The sequence below is a fragment of the Eretmochelys imbricata genome, chromosome 3 (genome assembly GCF_965152235.1).
Source record: "Eretmochelys imbricata isolate rEreImb1 chromosome 3, rEreImb1.hap1, whole genome shotgun sequence".
NCBI classification, from domain to species: Eukaryota; Metazoa; Chordata; order Testudines; family Cheloniidae; genus Eretmochelys; species Eretmochelys imbricata.
This window is the reverse complement of record NC_135574.1, coordinates 157907573-157926849: the sequence shown is the minus strand read 5'-3', so window position 1 is coordinate 157926849 and position 19277 is coordinate 157907573. Positions and strand designations below refer to the sequence as shown.

The following is a 19277-nucleotide window of genomic DNA, read 5'->3' as shown; positions in this document are numbered from 1 at the left end:
TAGAATTTCGCTGAACTCAGTGTTTTATTGTTATGTGATTATTGCTTAGTTATGCTTTGACACAATGTAGCTTTAGGATAAATTGGCTCCTACTACATACTTAAAAACGGTGTAACATCTTACAGTTCATACGATTGGCACTTACCAGAAATTGGCAGAAATTTGTCACGGTAACCAGAGAGATTAAAAAAAGAAAAAGATAAAATGTTTACATCCTTTATTGTTGGCAGGTGAATATTTCTTGTGCAAGGAACAGAAAGTAACTAATGCATCCCCTGCAAAAATATATAAAAGTTATAGCAGATCAATCCCTTATTCACAAAAGTCCTCTGGATTTGGAACATTCACAATCAAAGTGCACAATAAAGCCCTCATCTCTTTCATCAAAGTAACGTCGTGTGGACTGGGTATTTTGGGGTGGGGGAGAGGAGACACCACAAGCCTTTTTCCTGGCTCTCACCAGTAGGGGTAGTATTTGCTTTCAAATTTTCATCAAAACTGACAGTTTCTGGATTTATCAATCCCAGTGATTAATAAATCCTTGGCGCTGATTAAAATTCAAGGGGAGTCATTTCAAATAAATTGACACCTACGGTTGTGGGGCTGCTTTGCTTCAGTGATCTTTTATCTCTGTGAAGAGTGAAATCTCTCCATAAGGCAAGTGATTCAACAGTAAACCCAAAGTAGTAGTCCCTGAGGATTGCCTCCTTCATATCATTCAGCAGACTTGTTTCACAATGTGTGTAGATGGCCTGTAAAACAATCGGTCCCAAGGTGGCTGCCTTTTAATCTCCCAAGTAGAGCTGCAGATCATGCGCTGAATTATTTCTGTTCCTCTTCTGCAGACAGGGTAAATAAATCAGAATGCTTGAGGGATCAGTTCTGTTAACGCTGGACCAAGTGCACCACCTTGTGTTAGTCCTGGAGATCTGCAGAAATACTTCTATGCCTCTTCAATTACTGCAGGTGCCCCAAAGTAGGCTATGCTGTCTTCTGCCAGTGCGTCAGTACCCATGGTGCCATATGACTGCTGCTCCTTCTGAGCCAGTGCTGTCCTTTCCGTAGGATGACTAAGCAAGACCCGTGGGAGATACACCTGAAATTGCAAACATTTGGAGTTTTATTATTTAGTCTCTAGTATACTTTTAAAATATTGGGATAATTTATTATTTAAAATCTTTCCCCCCAAAATTCCTCCTTTTTACTTATGTTCCCCCGACTCTGTCCCCTTCATCTTAAAATTGCCCTTTGTCCCTCAAAATGAATTCCCTAGTGCAAAACTCAAGTGTGCCGGCGTATCACATGGGCTCTCGCCCACAGAGGAATCTGTATTCACCCAAACAGCGTTTCAAAACCCAGTGCCAATAAAGTCTCGTGGCCATGTTTTGGTGACGCGGCACTGAAACCCTGCTGTGCACATCACACCTCTCAGTCTCCAAGCAGTGTGACTGCACAGTCAGCATTCAAATGCAACGAAGCTTCTAGTGTTCGGTGTGAGACCCAGCTAATCAGAACGCAACACAGTAGCTATTGGAAGTAAAGGGTATTTAAAATCGCTCTCTCTTACTCTTATCAGGCTTCAGTCAGAAGGTATTTTTAGAGCAACCCGTTCAAATAGGTAAGCCGCAGTGTTCTGATCATCTGACCCTCAAGTCAGCTAATACCTACCCTGACACCATTCAGACTAGTAATCTCCTACACAAGCCCTCTTCTGGGCAGGGTCAGGAGTTCGTTTTCCTTGAAAGGGTAAAAAATACTTTTTGCTAAGGGCTTACAGCAGATCTTGGAGCTGCTTCTGCAGCAGCGTCACTTCCTCTTCCACTTGGCAATTCTATCTATATAAAGACAGTAAGGAGAAAATATTAACCTGGTAAATCAATCAGTTACATGGAACTGATCATAAACATCAGGTTATTAGTGAACAGATTTAGCACAATGTCCCATTATATATTACACTGAAACCTCAGCTGCTGCCTGTGCTCCTCCAAAGCTTCCCACTTCGTACCTGCCTCCCATACAGCTCTTCATGCTTCCAACGCTCCCCTCCCTCCCTCCCCTTGTGTGCAAAACAACCTGCCTCTTTACTTAGCAGCATGTTTTCATCATCTTATAGGACTGAACCCCTTGTGGCCGGATCCTGCTCCTACTGAAGTACACAGGAATTTTGCCATTTGCTTCCCTGGGACTAGTTTGTGAAGTGCCAAGCACAGTGCAAATGCTAGTGGTTATTTCCCCAATACATTCAATAGGAGTTTACCTTGTAATTCAGTGGGCTCAGGTACTTGAAGCAGACAAAACAACTATAAGCGAAACAAACGACAATTGTGATGCTGACAACTAGGAATGTAAAGAGGGTCGTGGGAGCTTTAAAACCTTAAAAAACAAACAGAATACAAAATGGAATGTCATAAGTGGTTCAAGTAGGTAAAAAGCAACAAAAACAAATCACACTGATCACAAAATAGCTTATCTGAGAAGAACGCTCACTCTCTGGAGAATGGAACAAAATAGAAGAAAAACTCTACAGAGGAAAAAAAAATAGCTAACAAAGCACCATGTGGGACACACTGATTTCATGACCTACTCATTACATACAGCACAATAGAAGGATCTTTTCCTGACCCTTATATAGAGGAGCTCTCTAAATCCATGTCTTAACCTGTAAGACCTTCCCTGCTTTTCTCTCTCCCATCCTCAGAAGCCCCATATTTCAGGCATCATCCTTAGGGTACTAGACAGCTGCTTTCAGTGCCAGTCAATACCATCTGAGCATTCACAGCAACCGTTGTGGAGTGATACAAACCACTCTCCTGAGCCACATGAGCTGCTGTCACTGCACTGTCAGCTACTGCTGCACTAGAGACCAAAACTCCAAGACTAAGAATGTGAGCAACCTGGAGCAGGGACCATCCTTCTAAGAAAGTGCTTAGCTCACAGTGGGTGCAATCCTAAGTCAACAAACAGGATCAAACTCAGGTACCCTGCACGGCAGGGCAGATCATCACACCAACAGATAATTTGATCAATCAGCATTTAGCTTCCTAGTTGCAAAACAAGACAATCGTATATTTTTAACTATTAGCCAGTGCATATTGTGGGCATTTGCCTTCCTCTGAAACATCAGGAATAGGCCTTTGCTAGGAGCAGGATACTGGCCCTTTAACAGATACACTACTTTAACAGTAACTACAGTGTCATAAGTGGTTATGTCAAGGGAATGGAATCTCACAATATTTTCTATCCCCAACCCAAAGGGAGAAGTTGGGGGAAGAAAAAAAGATGCTGAATCTTCTCCACAGCACCAAAACCTTCAAGTGCATCATGAGTAACAAAACCCCCAAACAACCTCCAATAATGTTCTAGGTGCCCAAAACTCAAGCCACCAACTTCCCCCAGCAACTCTGTTAATAAAACAAGTTTGTGGCACAATGAACATTTATAATTTGAGGCCAATGTGAGTGGGGATCAGTGAGAGAATGTGTCAACTAACAGCTTAAAAGTTAAATGTAATAGAATCGTAGGACTGGAAGGGACCTTGAGAGGTCATTAGTCCTGTCCCCTGCACTCAGGACTAAGTATTATCTAGACCATTCTTGACAGGTGTTTGTCTACTTTGCCCTCCCCTATTACCTCCTGTTAGAGGATCTCAAACTACTGTGAAGATGGTAAGCCTTGCAATATCCCCATGAAGCAGGTAAGGATTATTATCCCTGTCTTAAAAATGCACAGCTAGAGGCTCAGAGAGGTTAAGAAACTTCCCACATGACTTTAGACAAGTTAGTGACAGAGCTGGGAGCAGAATCCTGGTCCCTCTGCTTTAACTACAAGATCATAGAGCCATATTTCAAGCTTGTCACTGATAGATAACCCTTACCTAGTCGCAAAAATGAAAAAAAATAGAGCCAAAACAGACAGAGGATCGGAGCTGCAAGGGCCTGATTCACAGCTGCAAAGTGGATCTTCTTCTCCAGTTTAGCAGGGAGAAATGCATAGTAAAGATTGTGGCGATCAACCATATGCTTCAGCAGTATATATATTAAACCTGAAGAAGAGGATAGAGCCAGAGACAGGTTACTGAAAACTGTGATAAAAAAAAAAAATCACAAATTGGCAGGAAGACCCACACATATGTGATACCCAAAACTACTTTTAATTTTTTTAAATGACTATTTCAAGTCAACTGTGTCCCTATACAAGTCAAGACGTTCCAAGTTCCAGGGGCAACTAAGAATTGCAACACTGTATGCAGTAGTCCCCTCGAATCTCTGCAATATGGAGCACAGAGAATTGAGAGACAAAACTGTCTTAAATCGATTTTTGTGGGTTTAGGCCAGATCTTACGTTTCCCACTGCCATTTAATAGATCTGAAGTTTATTTCACAAATTTTCCCCTGAGAAAATAGCTTTACTTTTATGTTAATTTGTGACCTAGAGTAATGACATGTTTGTGCAGCTGTATATTTGTTCTGTTCCTATCAGCATTCTGCTGGTGTGCGCTTCAGAATTCCATCTAGCCTTTTTTTCTCTTTTATTATTCATCTAGGACATAAAAACATTCATAGATGCAAGGGCCAGAAGGTGCAACTTTGTGATCTGGTTGGAACTGTGTTTATTTTTATGTTGTATTTTATCTGTTTTGATGGAACTATGGGGTGAGATTTTCGTAAGTGCCTAAGGGATTTAGCAGCACAAATCCCATTGAAAGTTTGACTACTTTCCTGAACCGCTTTGGCTGAAAGTCACACATAGACGTCCTCTCCGAGAGCCTGGGAGCACAGTGGCAAGCAGGAATGAAAGCTAAGCTAATACGGTTGCAAAGCATGGTGCTCAACCTTTTCAATTGAAAATTCCATCCTTAATTGTTAAAGCTGTACAGAAGTCAGAGGTAATGTATTAACTCAAGCTGTAGAAATATAATTACCATCATATATCATAGTGCTTTTCAGCTTCCAAACACTGTACAGACATTAATTCACCCTAACACCACATTGTGAGGTTGCGTATTGCCCTATTTTTCACATGGCAGAGCAGATGTGTGTTTTGGTCCAAAGACACAGAAAGTCACTATCAGAGCTGAAATAAGAACTCAGGAATTTCTGTCTCCTGGTCGCTTGCTCAGCCCAAACCTCTCCCTTCCCTGGGCACACAACTCATTGGCAAACTTACCAAATGGGACAATAATGGGGCATGTAATGCTATAGGCCATGATGACGGTGAATACACACAACATCCAGGCATACATTGCTCCAAACTCATACTCAAATGCTTGATGCTAAGGAAAAAACAAACATAAATGTTAGCTTCCAAGGATTAAACTAGAGTCATAAAGGGAACAATTAAGTTTGCCTCTTCCTTATTCTCTCCTCACAACAGAGGGACGAGTTTGTTTTTTTCTGAGACACCCAGACAAACTAGTAACAGATTCACAAGTGGTATGTAAAATTAATTACATGCTTTCAGCATTGTTGTATGCAGTGTTGTAGTCATGTTGGACCCCGGATACAAGAGAAAGAAGTTGAAAGCTTACACAGGACACGCTTGCAGCAAACTGATATTTCTGTCAAGAGAATTCCTCAAGGAGCCTGTCTTCAGTCTCCTCCTTAAATTCAGCTACAGGGAAAAGCTATGTCCAACCATGGGGCAAAAAATCATTGAGCCTGTGCTGCCAGAACTTTAATCTCTATAGCGATGACCGTTTAACCTCTGTGGTGCTGTGTGTTGGCTTTCAGAGCAGGCAGAGCTCGAGAGGTTCAGAGGTTGCAGTTTGGCTTGGTAAATATCCCCAGTGTTTGAGTGGTTAGCTGAACCTCTCAGGCTGGAACCCTAGTACAGAGAGCCTCTCTCACACCCTCAGAGCACAGCAGAGATTAACAGAAGTGAAAGCTAACGAGCTAACCTTTTTCAAACCTCCAAAGAGATCAATTTCATATGAAGTTTTGAGGAAATAGGGAAGAAAGTGGTGGTTAAGGGTGAGTTTAAACTAAGCCTGTTTGCCAACTCCCTAATTAAAGTTCTCATTTTGAGGTGGTGTGGAGACTGAGGACCTGATTTTCAGGCCCCAAGTAAGGACGAATGGGCCCTGAATGGCTTGTTTTAATCCGGGATGGGCTCAAGCTGTACAGTCTCCTAAATATCCACACTGTGCTGCTCAGAGAGGGGACATGTACCTGTTAGTTTGAGCAAAAGAAAGGCCACAAGGAATGACCATAGATGATAATTAGCAGCTGTGAAGGAAGAGGGCACATACTGTTCCTGGGTAAGGACTTGTTGTTTCTTATAGGCTTCTTAGGATTTTATTGCCCCTATGCTATTGAGAGGAGCTCTTATACCTGTTTAATGTTTTTCCTTTCAGCAGGGGACTTGGCCATTATCATGCGTATGGTGTAGAGGATGAGGCCAGGCAAGCGCAGTAGCTCCATCCCATTGCCAATGAAAGCTGAGGCAATCACATAGTTCACAAAGAAGGCTCCCTGGTCAGGCAAGAAGACACATCTACAAGGAAACAGAGTCAGTGACTAGAAGGCAGAGGGTTTGCAATGGGGACAGGTTACATTTGGAAATAGCTCTTCAGAACAAACACTGCAAAGCTTTACAAAAGATGGTTGCAAAATCTGTGATGCAGTGGTTTAATTACAAGTGCCTACTGCTGAATTCTCTACATGCTGTAGTAAGGGCATATTTTGTAGGATGCCATCAAACATGAATCCACAAGAATATAAACAGCATCTGAAATTACACTAAGTTGAAAAGACAATACAGTAGAATCTCGTAGGTGGCTTATATTGGATGAGGGAGTCATTTGATACCTCAAGTTATTGTTGGCGGCAAGAGGTTAGATTAGTGGTTTCTTTAGCAGAGAAGCCTTAAATATTTGTTTTGTAAACGTGCCTACGAGCCCTAGTCATTGACCAGGATCCCATTGTGCTAGGCGCTATACAAAAACGGAACCAAAAAAACAGCCGCTGCCCAACATCTGCAAATGTTGATCTTCGATACCACTATGCCAAACAACAACATGAAGATTTCTTCTCTTCTAAATCAATTTCTGTAACAACAAGATCTTAGTGCGGTTCTAGGGAAGATGCCTGTTCCAATGATATGGCACAACCTTCAACGTATTGTCTCACTGTGCTCTCTCCCTGTCCCCATCTGTTTGTTGCATCCATCTTCTGTCTTATACTTCGATTGTAAGCTTCTCGGGGTGGGGACTCTCTCTTTGTTATGTGTTTTTCCACAGTGCCCAGTACAAAGGGGCTCTGATCCATGACTCCTCTTCCTAATTATCTAGAAGGAGCTCGCATCCCACCATTCATTCTGAATCCCGACATTATACTATAGAGCATCCATAATGACACCCATTCATTATGCACTAAAAAAGGTTAGTTGTCAAAAAGACTACACTGAAATATCAGAGGGTAGCTAATACTTACTCCAACCTGACTGTAGAATCAGCCGACTCTCTGTCAAACAGCCAACGGAAGAAAAAATCAAGACTGGAAGAAAGATAGTTAATATCATTCACTCTCCATAGTTCAGCACAGTGGTAACAAAACCAACCAACCAAGCTCTTCTGAAATGGAGAGAGTTTTAACTATATAAACTGCAGTTTACTCTAACCTATTGTAATGACTGAACATTATTCGGTCAAAGGTGAGAACGGAGACTTGGAATCCAATAAAATGGAAGTGTTTCATTTAATGTTCATGTTTCTAAGTTTTATCTTCAGTAGACACTGTGTCGGAGGCAGACATCCACAGTGCCCAGGGAGACAGCCAGATGGGTGTTACAGGAGCAAAGAAGGTGGGGAACGAAAAGGATAATTTTGTGGCTAAAGCACAAGAGTGGGAGTCAGGAGGTCTGGGTTCTTAGCTCTGCCACTGACTTTCTATGTGACCCTCAGTGCCTTAACCATTTAATCTCTCAATGCCTTATATTTCTTATCTACGGAAAGCAGCTGGAAATACTTTCCAACCTCACAGGGGATTTGTGAGGCCTAATTCCTTATGTGCTTGTCAGTGCTTTGAGATCCTCATATGAAAGGCAATTTAGGGTATTATGGCTACAAAACACAGATTAAAAAAACAACAACAAAAAACAATTATACATCTCTAGGGGGGGCTGTTTAAAAAAACAGAGCAGACCAACTCCAATTATAAAATATTCAAACTTTAAGATACAAGAACAAGGTCAATACCTGGTCAGACCAAGGGAAGGCAAAATCAACACCATGAAGATCAAAAAAATGTACACTTTATGCATCATTATTCTGTTTTCTCCAGACCTACCAAAGAGGAAAAGATTATTGAATAAAAGACTGTTATTGCTAAACACAAGCTTTCATCCTCTTCCAACTCCACTAGTTCTTCTGTCATAAGCGGAGGAATCTATAATGTTTTCTGAACACAAACTAGTTTAGTTATTTTTGAATTTCCCTCCAACTCTTAGTTCAGCTAAGTGAAGTCTCCAAGTATTTTCCCCTTCTCACCTCCAATAAATATATCTTTACATGGACTATAACACTATTCCTTAAGGACCTTGGTTGTAAAATGTCACCTGCTGTGAGAAGTCTGAGTGCCCTTCACTGAGAGGAGAGTGTCCAAGGGCCACCAATGTATCTATAAACCTGACCCAAGCAGGCCCATGTCTCTCTTGATGGAGACATGGAAGTTGTTTCTGATCATTAATCCAGATCATAGCTGGATTAGTGATACCACAGACCTCCACCACAGGTATGTAGACTTGAGACACCTGTCATCTGGATATTCAAGGCTAGTCTCCAAACACGTGTGATGCTCACAGGCTCTTGGTTGCTCATATTCAATCTCGTGTTTCAGACAGCATTGTGCCAGTTTCACTAGGGCACTGTGCCAAAACACCACAGATTTAGATGGGCTGCTTGATCAAAACAGTTAGTGTCATCTCTTCTGAGACAACATGGTTTTTATCTAACAAACATCAGTTACAAATGTTATGGGCAAAGGCAGAACAGGAGACTGTTAACTTTGCTCCTATCCATGACAAGCCTCAGATGCAAGTACATCAAGAAATCTGGTGGGCCCAGGTCCATTAGAGCTCCATCTACCAAAAGCAAGAACCCTGCATTTCCCTTAGTACCACTGCAGCCCAGTATGCATAATCTTAGTGTTCTACGTCAATGTCCCCAAGAACGCTCATTTAAGACAAATGTACGTGACACTCAGTAAGGATGATTTTTCACATACAGATCTAGGGGAAGGTAGTACATTTGTAATTCAGACTAGTCTGTGACAGGTCACCAGTGTCTGTACTCAGAGGTCCAAACAAGCTGTATAGAGAGTTTGCTTCTGAATGACAGAGATTCTGCCAGTCAAGCACTGAGTTTCTCTGTTAAATAGAGGCCTTGCCAAAAAAAAGAAAAGGGGGAGGCCCCCCACAGGGGACAAAAAAAACCAAACCAAAAAACAAACAAACAAGACAAGGCTGGGTGCTATTCATTGGATCTACTACAAAACAGGGAAAATTCCTTGACTGTTTATCAAGAAGACCTATTAGACTGTGGAATAATCTGCCATTGGCTAAAGCTCTCGACAGAGGATAGACTTCCCTGTACTGGGCAAGGAGTGGACTAGACGGGGCTTAATAGGTCTTTTCCAGCTATAATTTTTATGAAGTTTACCCATTTTCTCCAGTTTTCCCAGCAACTCACTTTATGGGACAAGGTTAAAAAGAAAGGAAAATCGATTGCTTACTTTGTCCAGTGGGATTCCAATAACGTTGAGTAGTACACAATTGTCGGTAGCAGAGATGAAAAGGACCACAGGAGGAGCGTTGGGAAGAACTGACTAACAATAGGATTCTTTATAAAAAAAAAAAAAATTAAAAAAAAGTAAAGACAGGTGCAAATATTCTAATACTATTGTGGCTGAAGAACAGATGCTGCAGAAATTAGTTTTTATAGGTAAGCAACCCATTTATATTAGAGCTGGACTTAGGAAACTATGTTCTGATACAGATTAGGGTTCAGTTAGCATTCAGAGTTTGGGTACAAGGCAAAACCAGAGCTAGTGTTTGAGGTTAGATTCCAAGATACTGAAATCTCACAGTTCATGTGAAATTTCAGCTGGAACTGAACTGGAACCAGATGTAGATACCTTCCTGGTTTTGGATCCAACTTGAACCAAAACATAAGACTGAAGTTTTATTTTAGAGTTTCAGATTGGAGTTGTCATCCCCCCACACATATAATTCTAAACTTTAAAAGGAGTTTGGATTGGAGGTTCTGTTTTTTGGTCCAAGTTACTATATTTTAAGTTATATAGTTCATGTAAAATAAAAATGTATCTTAAACAATTAAAATTTATGATCACAGAAAGTTTCAAGTGAACAGATTTCAGGCTAATCCTTATCAAGAAACATCAACAACAACAAAAACAAATTATGAGGACATAGTTTTTTAAAATCTGCATCAGTTTCAGCCCTTGCTGGGGATTTGAACTGGATGAGATTGACTAACACATAGACATGGATGCTTCTCAATTGGTGTAAATTGGTGCAACTCCACTGGCTTCAGCTTACACCAGCTGATAATGTTGTCCATACGGTCTTAGTGTAAAGACACATCATCCTTGCCAGCTCACTTCCTTGTTCACTAACACATTTTGATATTGGTAAAAAGAAAAGGAGGACTTGTGGCACCTTAGAGACTAACAAATTTATTTGAGCGTAAACTTTCATGAGCGGCTGTAGCTTATGCTCAGATAAATTGGTTAGTCTCTAAGGTGCCACAAGTACTCCTTTTCTTTTTGCGAATACAGACTAACACGGCTGCGACTCTAAAACCTTTGATATTGGTGTAATACTAAACTCAAAAAACAAGTGATACTCACATTAAGGTAATGAATAGGTTTGGTGACATTGAACTTGTCCATGGTGGAGATGATTATGGAAGGAGTAGTCAGAAAAAACAGCACAATAAAAAGGAGCAAATTAATGCAAAACCATCTAAACCACCACCTTAGCCCATGCACTGAAAAATTGTTCCTGTCAAGCAAAAGGACAGAAAAGAAAACAATCAGTAAGTCTTTTGCTGGTGCACAGATATTCAAACTGTCAAGTGACAGGTGATTTTTTTAAAAAATTGGGCTTTTCATAGAACTAGACATCATAATACAAAAACACAGAAATTCACTAACCAAGCCCAAATTGCCACCAGTTATTAATTAGTAAACGAAAAATTAGCATAATTGCATGGGCTGGACTGCTGGAGAGTCACTTTTTATCCCTGTGTAATCAATAAAATGAAGCCAAATTAAAAACCTTTTCCAGTTTGGGCTTTCTTTGGGGTGTTTTAATAGATGGAATTTTCTCCAGGTTTTATAAAACCAAATTGATATCTCTGAAGGATCAGTTCCTTACAACAATTTGCAACAGAACATCTAGCTGAAGACAATAGAGGTATTCATGTTTGAAGTATTGCGGAGTTTTTAGGAATTCTAAACAGCAGGGCCAGTGGGATCACTGGTCAAGTACCAATAGCGATGTCTAAGTGTCTTTAAGATGCTCAGCTGCTATGGTGATGGGGGCCATATAAGCAACTAAGTACATAACTGGTAATGTCTTAAATATCCTAAGTTTTTTTATTTTATAGCATGAACACCAACTAAAAGTAAAATCCATTCTTGCCCTATGGTCTCTCCAAATGTCATTTCTTTCCTTGCCATAAGATATAGCTTTTGTAGTTTGACCTATGTTTGTATTTTAAACAACAGAAAAGTAAACATGGCATCAGCTAAGAAAAGCCTAAAGTGATAAAGAAACATAATTGGTAATGTGGTGGAGGAATGGAGGTGGGAAGGAAAAATGGTAGCCCTTTTCCTTGAATGATGAAGTAAAGTGCACTTTCACCAAAATAAAACAGAATTAGAAAGCCTTTCAGCACTTGAGAATCACTTAGCCCACCACTAAAATGCAGCCACCTCTGGGATGAAATGGTATTGCTGTTTGCCAGAACACAGCTACAATACACAGGGAGTTTAACACAGGAAGTGACAAACGCCAGGAGGAATTTGAGTAGGCAGAATAATTCTGGAATCTGATCTAGAAATTGTGGATCTGTAATGACTATAAAAGTTGAGAGCTTAGTTTTCTGTATTACCTAACATGGCACATGCAACACCATGTCTGAAGTCAGTCACAGTAGCATTGTCTAGTGGTTACAGGTGGTGGAATCTCCTTCCTTAGAAAGTTTTAAGGTCAGGATTGACAAAGCCCTGGCTGAGTTGATATAATAGGGGATTGGTCCTGCTTTGAGCAGGGGTTGGACTAGAGGACCTCCTGAGGTCCCTTCCAACCCTGATATTCTATGATTCTAGAACAGAGGTCTGGGAGACTGGAACACCTGAGTTCTAGTCTCAGCTCCAACAATGACTCACTGTACAGACATGAGTAAGTACTTAACCTCTGTGCCTCATCCTGTCCTTCTAGGAAAATACCCCCCTACCTCACAATGGTGTTAGGAGTATTCTTTCTGAAATGCTAGGTGTAGGGCCCTACCAAATTCATGGTCCATTTTGGTCAATATCACAGTTAAAGGATTTTTAAAATTGTAAGTTTCATGATTTCAGTTGTTTAAATCTGAAATTTCACAGTGTTGTAACTGTAGGAGTTGTGGGGGGGGGAGGGGGGAGGGGTCATGGTACTGCTACCCTTACTTCTGAGCTGCTGCTGCTGGTGGCAGTGATGCTGGGCAGCTGGAGAGCGGTGGCTGCTGGCCGGGAGCCCAGCTCTGAAGGCAGAGCCACTGCCAGCAGCAGCAGCACAGAAATAAGGATGGCCTGGTATGGTACTGCCACCCTTCGTTCTGCGCTGCTCCCTGTAGAGCTGGGCCCTCAGTCAACAGCTGCCACTCTCCGGCCACCCAGCTCTGATGGCAGCAGCGCAGGAGTAAGGGTATTGCCATCCTTACTTCTGTGCTGCTGCTTGTGGGGTGCTGCCTTCAGAGCTGGGCACCAGGCCAACAACTGCTGCTCTCCAGCTACCCGGCTCTGAAGTCAGCACAGAATTAAGAGTGGCAATACTGTGACCTCCCTAAAATAACCTTGCAACCCCCATGCAACTCCCTTTTGGGTCAGGACCCCCAATTTGAGAAATGCTGGTCTCCCCCCGTGAAATCTGGTCTTTTGTGTGCTTTTACCCTGTATTATACAGATTTCACAGGGGAGAGACCAGATTTCGTGGTTCATCATGCATTTTTCATGGCCGTGAATTTGGTAGGGCCCTAGCTATGTGAGAACTTCCCCACCAACATCACCACTGCTGACTCAGAGGGAAGAATGTCACCTACTTAACTAGCAGTGTAACTATCTGCAGTACTGAGGCATTCCTTGGGGGTCTCCAATCCAAGTACTGACTAAACCTGACCTTGCTCACTGTAGCTTACCAGAATTGTGTAATTCACAGGCCAAGGTACCATGGTTTCAAAAATGAAAGGTACAAACCACACCGTTAAATTATAAGAAGCTAGAATCTGTATTTTATCCTGATGGTAGAATTGCAGTTATGGAGAAAATAAACCTCTGGAGTACCAAAAGTCAGATGGAACAACACTGCATTTTTAAATGCTCCAATATTAAAGAGGATTCTAACATTGAAAAGAATCACAAGTTAAAAGGGAGCAGACTTTAATATATATGTATTTAATAAGGATATTTTGCAATAAATCATGGTTCAACACTTCTACAGTATTATGAATAAATATGTTATCGAAAACTCCCTGTGATTTTGTGGTGGACAGTGAGGAAGTCACAAAAAATCAGTGTCTCATAATTAAAGTTAGATTTTGTCACGGATATTTTTAGTTAAAGCCACAGACAATAAAGAAAAATTCAGGGAAGCCCTTGACCTGTCCGTGGCTTTTACTAAACATATCCTTGACAAAATGGGGAGCTCAATTGTGGGGTCCCCACATTGCCTGCAGAGGCTGGGCAGGGGTTCTCCTGCTGCCTGCAGCGGCCGAGAGCTTCAGGGGGACCCGCGCTGCCACTCCTGAGCTGCGGCCAGGAGCTGGGGGGTACTCCCCTGCTGCCCATGAGCTGGGGCTGAATTCACAGAGGTCACTGGAAGTCACGGATTCCATGACCTCCGTGAAAAAATCTGTAACCTGCATTATGAGTAAGTCTACATCACATGCAAGCCACTTGCACGGTAACTGGCAAGATTTCACTGATCTTTGGTGTACCGCTCTAGCTTTTGAATATGACAGGAAGGGAAGAAAAAGCAATTCAACATTGTTTGCTTATTTTCGACTCCCTCCTCCCCACAAGTGGCACATAATGCCTGGGAAATTTACTGATAGCAATAAGATTCTAAAAGAATGTTTCAGTATACAGTGGGTTCAGCTATTGCTAAAATCTGGCAGCTAATACTAGAAGTCAGATACTTTTATAATACTTAGCACTAATACAGGGCTTTTTCATCCACACATCTCACAAAAACAGGTATGTATTATCCCCATTTTCCATATGAAAAAGCTGAGGCACAGGTGTTAAGGGGACGATTTTCAGAGGTGCTGAGTGACCACAGCTCCCATTGATTTCCAATTGTCCCTGAAGTCAATAGAAGATATAAGTACGCACAACCTCTGAAAAATATCAGGTCATAAGTGACTTGCCAAGGTCAAATAAGCATTTCAGTGTTAGAGCTGGCAACAGGACCCAGATATCCCGACTCCCAGTGTTGTGTTCAATCAACGAAACCACAAGTGTTCAGTGTGACAATGGTTCAAATTCTCAATATCTGGGCAAAAAATAATTTTCTTCTGGGGAGAAAAATAACCCAACCCCTCCAATTCCATATTTATATTCTGGATTATAAATTGATGTAAAGTGATCAAGAATTTTACCAACAAATATTCTCTGGATAGGTGGCATATGTAACATTCCAGTTTAAAGTGCAGAGTTCTTTGCTGTAGGCTGATGGTTGAGGTTCCCCTTTACATTTAAAACTCTGGCATTTGCAGGCATTGAAGTCTTTCAGAATACTGCAATAAAGAAAAAACAGTGTAGTTTTACAGCTAGAAATGTCACATGTTTAAGCAGGGAGATTGCCACTAAAGCAAAAGGCTTTTATCACACCCTCTTGAGACAGTATTTTGGACTTCACCATCACGTCACACATACATATAATAGTCATAATTTAAACAAAAAGAAAAGGAGTACTTGTGGCACCTTAGAGACTAACAAATTTATTAGAGCATAAGCTTTCGTGGGCTACAGCTCACTTCATCGGATGCATAGAATGGAACATCTAGTTTGGCAACTTCCAACTTATCTGTATGTGTGTGTGTGTGGATATTTTCTTACTATATGTTCCATTCTATGCATCCGATGAAGTGGGCTGTAGCCCACGAAAGCTTATGCTCTAATAAATTTGTTAGTCTCTAAGGTGCCACAAGTACTCCTGTTCTTTTTGCGGATACAGACTAACATAGCTGCTACTCTGAAACATATACAAATATCAACCAGGGAAAGAGGGATTTTTTCCTTACGGCAATAATAGTATTGCCATAAAACTTCCACACCCTGCAGCAAAAGATATTTAATTAGTGACTGCTCTTGTTCTCGTTTTAATAATGCAAGCACCATCTGAAGTAAAATTTAGTATCCTCAGTATGTGATGCCCAAGCATCATGATGATGAAGCTTCCACATGAATCAAAGCACCTTAATCCTGGCTTGCAACACCTTTGCTATTCCACTACTGTTTTCTCTGGAGCAGTGACTGCCATTGGTACTCAACTGCCTGGTCATTTGATGTGGAACTCTTATTCACATATAATATAACCCAGGTTCCAGAAGAAAAAGTCCATTGCATCGACCCAAAACTAAATGAAACCACCAAACAGACTGCAACATCTTTTTCAGTTCCTCTTGGTAGCGCTAATCAGAAATTCAAGTACAAGCTCCCTGACACCTCAAACTCCCACAAGAAACCCCACATCCTACACCTCTTCAAACCCACATTCAAGACCGGCTTTACAGCATGACCTGAAAGTCAAGAGATTACGGATATTTTGACAAAAAGGGGGCATGAATGTCAAAGCTGAGGGGCCCACAGAGAATGCTTTGTGGTCCTATAGGAACCACATTTTTATAAAATAAAGACCTTGATCTCCTTCCTTAATCCTCTTCGAGAGCCTGTTAATAAGAGACAGGTAGACAGCTAATAGCCCACTAAGAACAATGGGACTAAATTAATTTTCCCTACCAATGACCCAGTTCAGCAATGCTGAGCATGATCACTCCCACTGAACTCAATGGGAGTTGAGGGTGCTTAGCAACTTCCAGGATCAGGTCAATAAATATCTATAACTATAGTAAACGTCAAGCATATATTGAGTTAGAAAATGTAAGTTGCAGAGCTGAACTATGAGGGTTGAGCAGTGTGCTGCAAACAGAAGGGATTTTGAAAGAACATGAAGTTGTGTCAAGTAACCCTCTCTCCTTTCATCACAGTTAGTAGTAACATCGTTACTTAACAGTATCATATTCAGCCTTTTGCCTAACCCCGGCCCTTGTACGTTTCTGTATCTTTAGGGCTCTCTGAATTGAGTTTATTCATCATCCCAGTAATCTGGATATTAATAACTAAAAAGAAAGCAAAGTTCCTATGTATGTAAATTTATACAAATATATACTTTAGCACCCTGCATTGGTGCAAAGTTCACAGAAGTCCTATTTATCTACAGAACAGATGTAAGACAGCCAGCACAAAAATCTCCATGCTACCCTGTCAATGTTCCACACCCCTAGTGTGCAGGGTGTACCTAGAAAAGACAGGATAGTTTGGTGTCTATGGCCAATTCAATTGCTGACTTCTCCTTTGTTGAAGCTACTAACAAGGGTGCTAGTTTGCACTACTGTGATGGTGGTTTGGTGATTGGGTCATCTGCTTACTAGAAAATGAACGGAGATCAGTAACTTATTTCTCATAAACCACCTATTTGGGTCCAAGATTCACTTAGATTGGAATTCAGACTAGATGAAAGGCTCTTTATCCCATGAAGTCCCAGACCCATCCAGTTCCTTGCTAGGCTGATTTCTAATTCAAAGTCTGGGGACTATGTGCATCTCTGGGAAAGCATACAAGTTAGCAAAATAAACCAAATTGAGAAAGTGGATGAAGAAAGAGAAACTGACTTAGGTGTACAAGTTACACAAGTAAGGGCTTGCTCAATCATAACTATGGTGTTCACAAAACAAAAAGATATACTACACAAAACTTACTATGTTGCCATGGATTTCTCCTGGAATGTTACGAAAGCCATTCCCAGTGGGCTATCATGAACAGTTTGTTCCTCTTTCAAGTACTCCTCCAGCAGCTTATTTGTCACTTGGGTATAGTAATCTATAGCATCTACCTGTTGGAAAATTGATTCCTGTTGCATATCTATACCAAATGGCTCATACATTCATCAAACACAAGCTCCACAAACTGCAGTCCCTCCTCCCATTCCATGGATTACAAATCACATTGTGGTGTGGAATAAAAACAGGAAGTTTTTCTTGCACTATAGTGAGGTACCAGCAAGACCACACTTCAAATGTTCTTGGCAATTCTAGTTGCCACTTGCCAGGACGGATGTTGCAGAAATTGAAACTTGCAACAAAGAGGATGATAAATTCTTTGCACAAATCAGGAAGTTTCCTGTAAGCTTTGCCATGTTTTTGTTGCAGTTTTACATTGTTCTGGCTAATAACTCAGTGATAGAAACTATCCCTTACCCTTTCACATCCTCTGATTTCACAACAGCAGAACTGACCAAATGGCTTTGGGTTGATTCGGACCTGCTTGCCATTCTTCTCATGCAGGTGCGTAAAATACATCAGACTTTTTTCTGCCTTTTTTCTGGATTAAAAAAAATACATATATAAGATTTTGCAATGGAACAGTAGATTCACAATAACAAACCTAAGGAGAGTATAATCCTGGGAGAAACAAAGTTAGCCCAAGGATTGATAAAGAAACGTCGTATGAATAGACGAGACAAGGAATAAACCTACACTCCCTTCTTCCTTCTCCCACCCCCCAAAAATAAATAAAATCTCCACATAAAACATTCTGGCTGCTGCTTTTAAGTCGTTTGTACAAATAACAGGGTTCTCTTCAGTTCTTTATTTTCACTAAAATAAGAGCGTCTTCAGTAATACTAGTGCTTATTTCCAGAATTATTTCAGAATTACAGTTAATTTAGAATGCCAGACCAGATCTAACCTAGAACTGCCTGCACTGCATTCACTATAGATTACCCTGGGTTCACTGTATTTAACAAATTCCTTCTTAAAATACTAAGTACCAAGGAATAGAATTTTGTGGTGCAGGGCAAGAGTCAAAGTCTCGCCTTGAACTATGTGCCAGATTTTGGAAAGATACTTCAAGGATGTTGTTTTTTTTGTTTTTCCCCCTTTTGCTTTATTTAAAAAACAAAACAAAACAGTATGACTTCTGTTCTAGTTTTCTCACCCAGCTACAAGTTTCAATGGATTCAGCACTGCTTATCCATTGAAAGTGCTGGATCCATTGAGTTTTCAGTATACACAAGTTTAAAGAAAGTTACACCCTTCCAGATCAGGGCTACCTCAGCGAACCTTTCCACAAAACCAAGGTGTCTGGAGGACAATCTGGCTTTTGTTACTGAGTGTAACTCCTTCTGCAGGTGCCTAGCCTCACTGTGCTGGGAACCAGAATCCCAAAGTTAATAATTCAAAACTAAGGTTTTGTATCTTGACAATCACTATACTGCCGTGTCAAATCACCAAGTCAGCGCAACTCATTCATGTGAGGCGTGTAGCAAGCACCTACTGGAGATGCAAAACCAGAAGCAAAACCCCCAGTTCTAAATGCCCCTGAGCAGTCTTTAAATTTAGGTCTGAATTCACCTTGTCAGGTTCATCTCTGGCATCTACAAGCTTTCTGCTATATTTTCAATAAAGCTTAGCATTGTTTCTATAGAACTATAATAAACATAGCTAAAATATAAACACAGGTAACCTTTCATTGTGCAAACTGGTAAGCCTAGCTACATCATAACACAGCTGGACCTCTAGCACTTTACAGGTCGGATATGCAGCACTGAAAAGGAAGAGAGACATGTTAGAAGAGAGTGGACTCTATGGAGAATGTCTCATAAGGTTATCACTGATTTCTAATTAACGTCAGAATCAATCATTTAGCTCCCAACACAAACTCCTGACACAAACATGATATGGGAGAACTGAAAACAGTTGCTGTAATTTAATTTAC

At 40.9% G+C, this 19277-nt stretch overlaps 1 protein-coding gene across 3 annotated transcripts in view; it reads right to left on the bottom strand.

The window, feature by feature from the left end:
- TMEM63A (transmembrane protein 63A) overlaps nt 1-19277 on the bottom strand; it is a 38724-nt gene continuing 19447 nt past the window's right edge. For 2 of the 3 annotated variants that reach the window (XM_077813678.1, XM_077813680.1), the window contains exons 11-24: nt 19026-19106; nt 17759-17882; nt 17261-17394; nt 14879-15016; nt 10866-11019; nt 9729-9835; nt 8195-8281; nt 7431-7493; nt 6330-6492; nt 5167-5272; nt 3875-4042; nt 2258-2373; nt 1776-1835; nt 1-1096 (exon numbers count right to left, since the gene is read on the bottom strand). In XM_077813678.1, coding sequence (XP_077669804.1) covers nt 944-1096; nt 1776-1835; nt 2258-2373; nt 3875-4042; nt 5167-5272; nt 6330-6492; nt 7431-7493; nt 8195-8281; nt 9729-9835; nt 10866-11019; nt 14879-15016; nt 17261-17394; nt 17759-17882; nt 19026-19106 — 1654 coding nt within the window. In that variant the 3' untranslated portion in view covers nt 1-943. Of the gene's footprint in view, nt 1097-1668; nt 1836-2257; nt 2374-3874; nt 4043-5166; nt 5273-6329; nt 6493-7430; nt 7494-8194; nt 8282-9728; nt 9836-10865; nt 11020-14878; nt 15017-17260; nt 17395-17758; nt 17883-19025; nt 19107-19277 lie in introns of all 3 variants that reach the window. The other variant, XR_013345707.1, reaches the window with a different exon arrangement.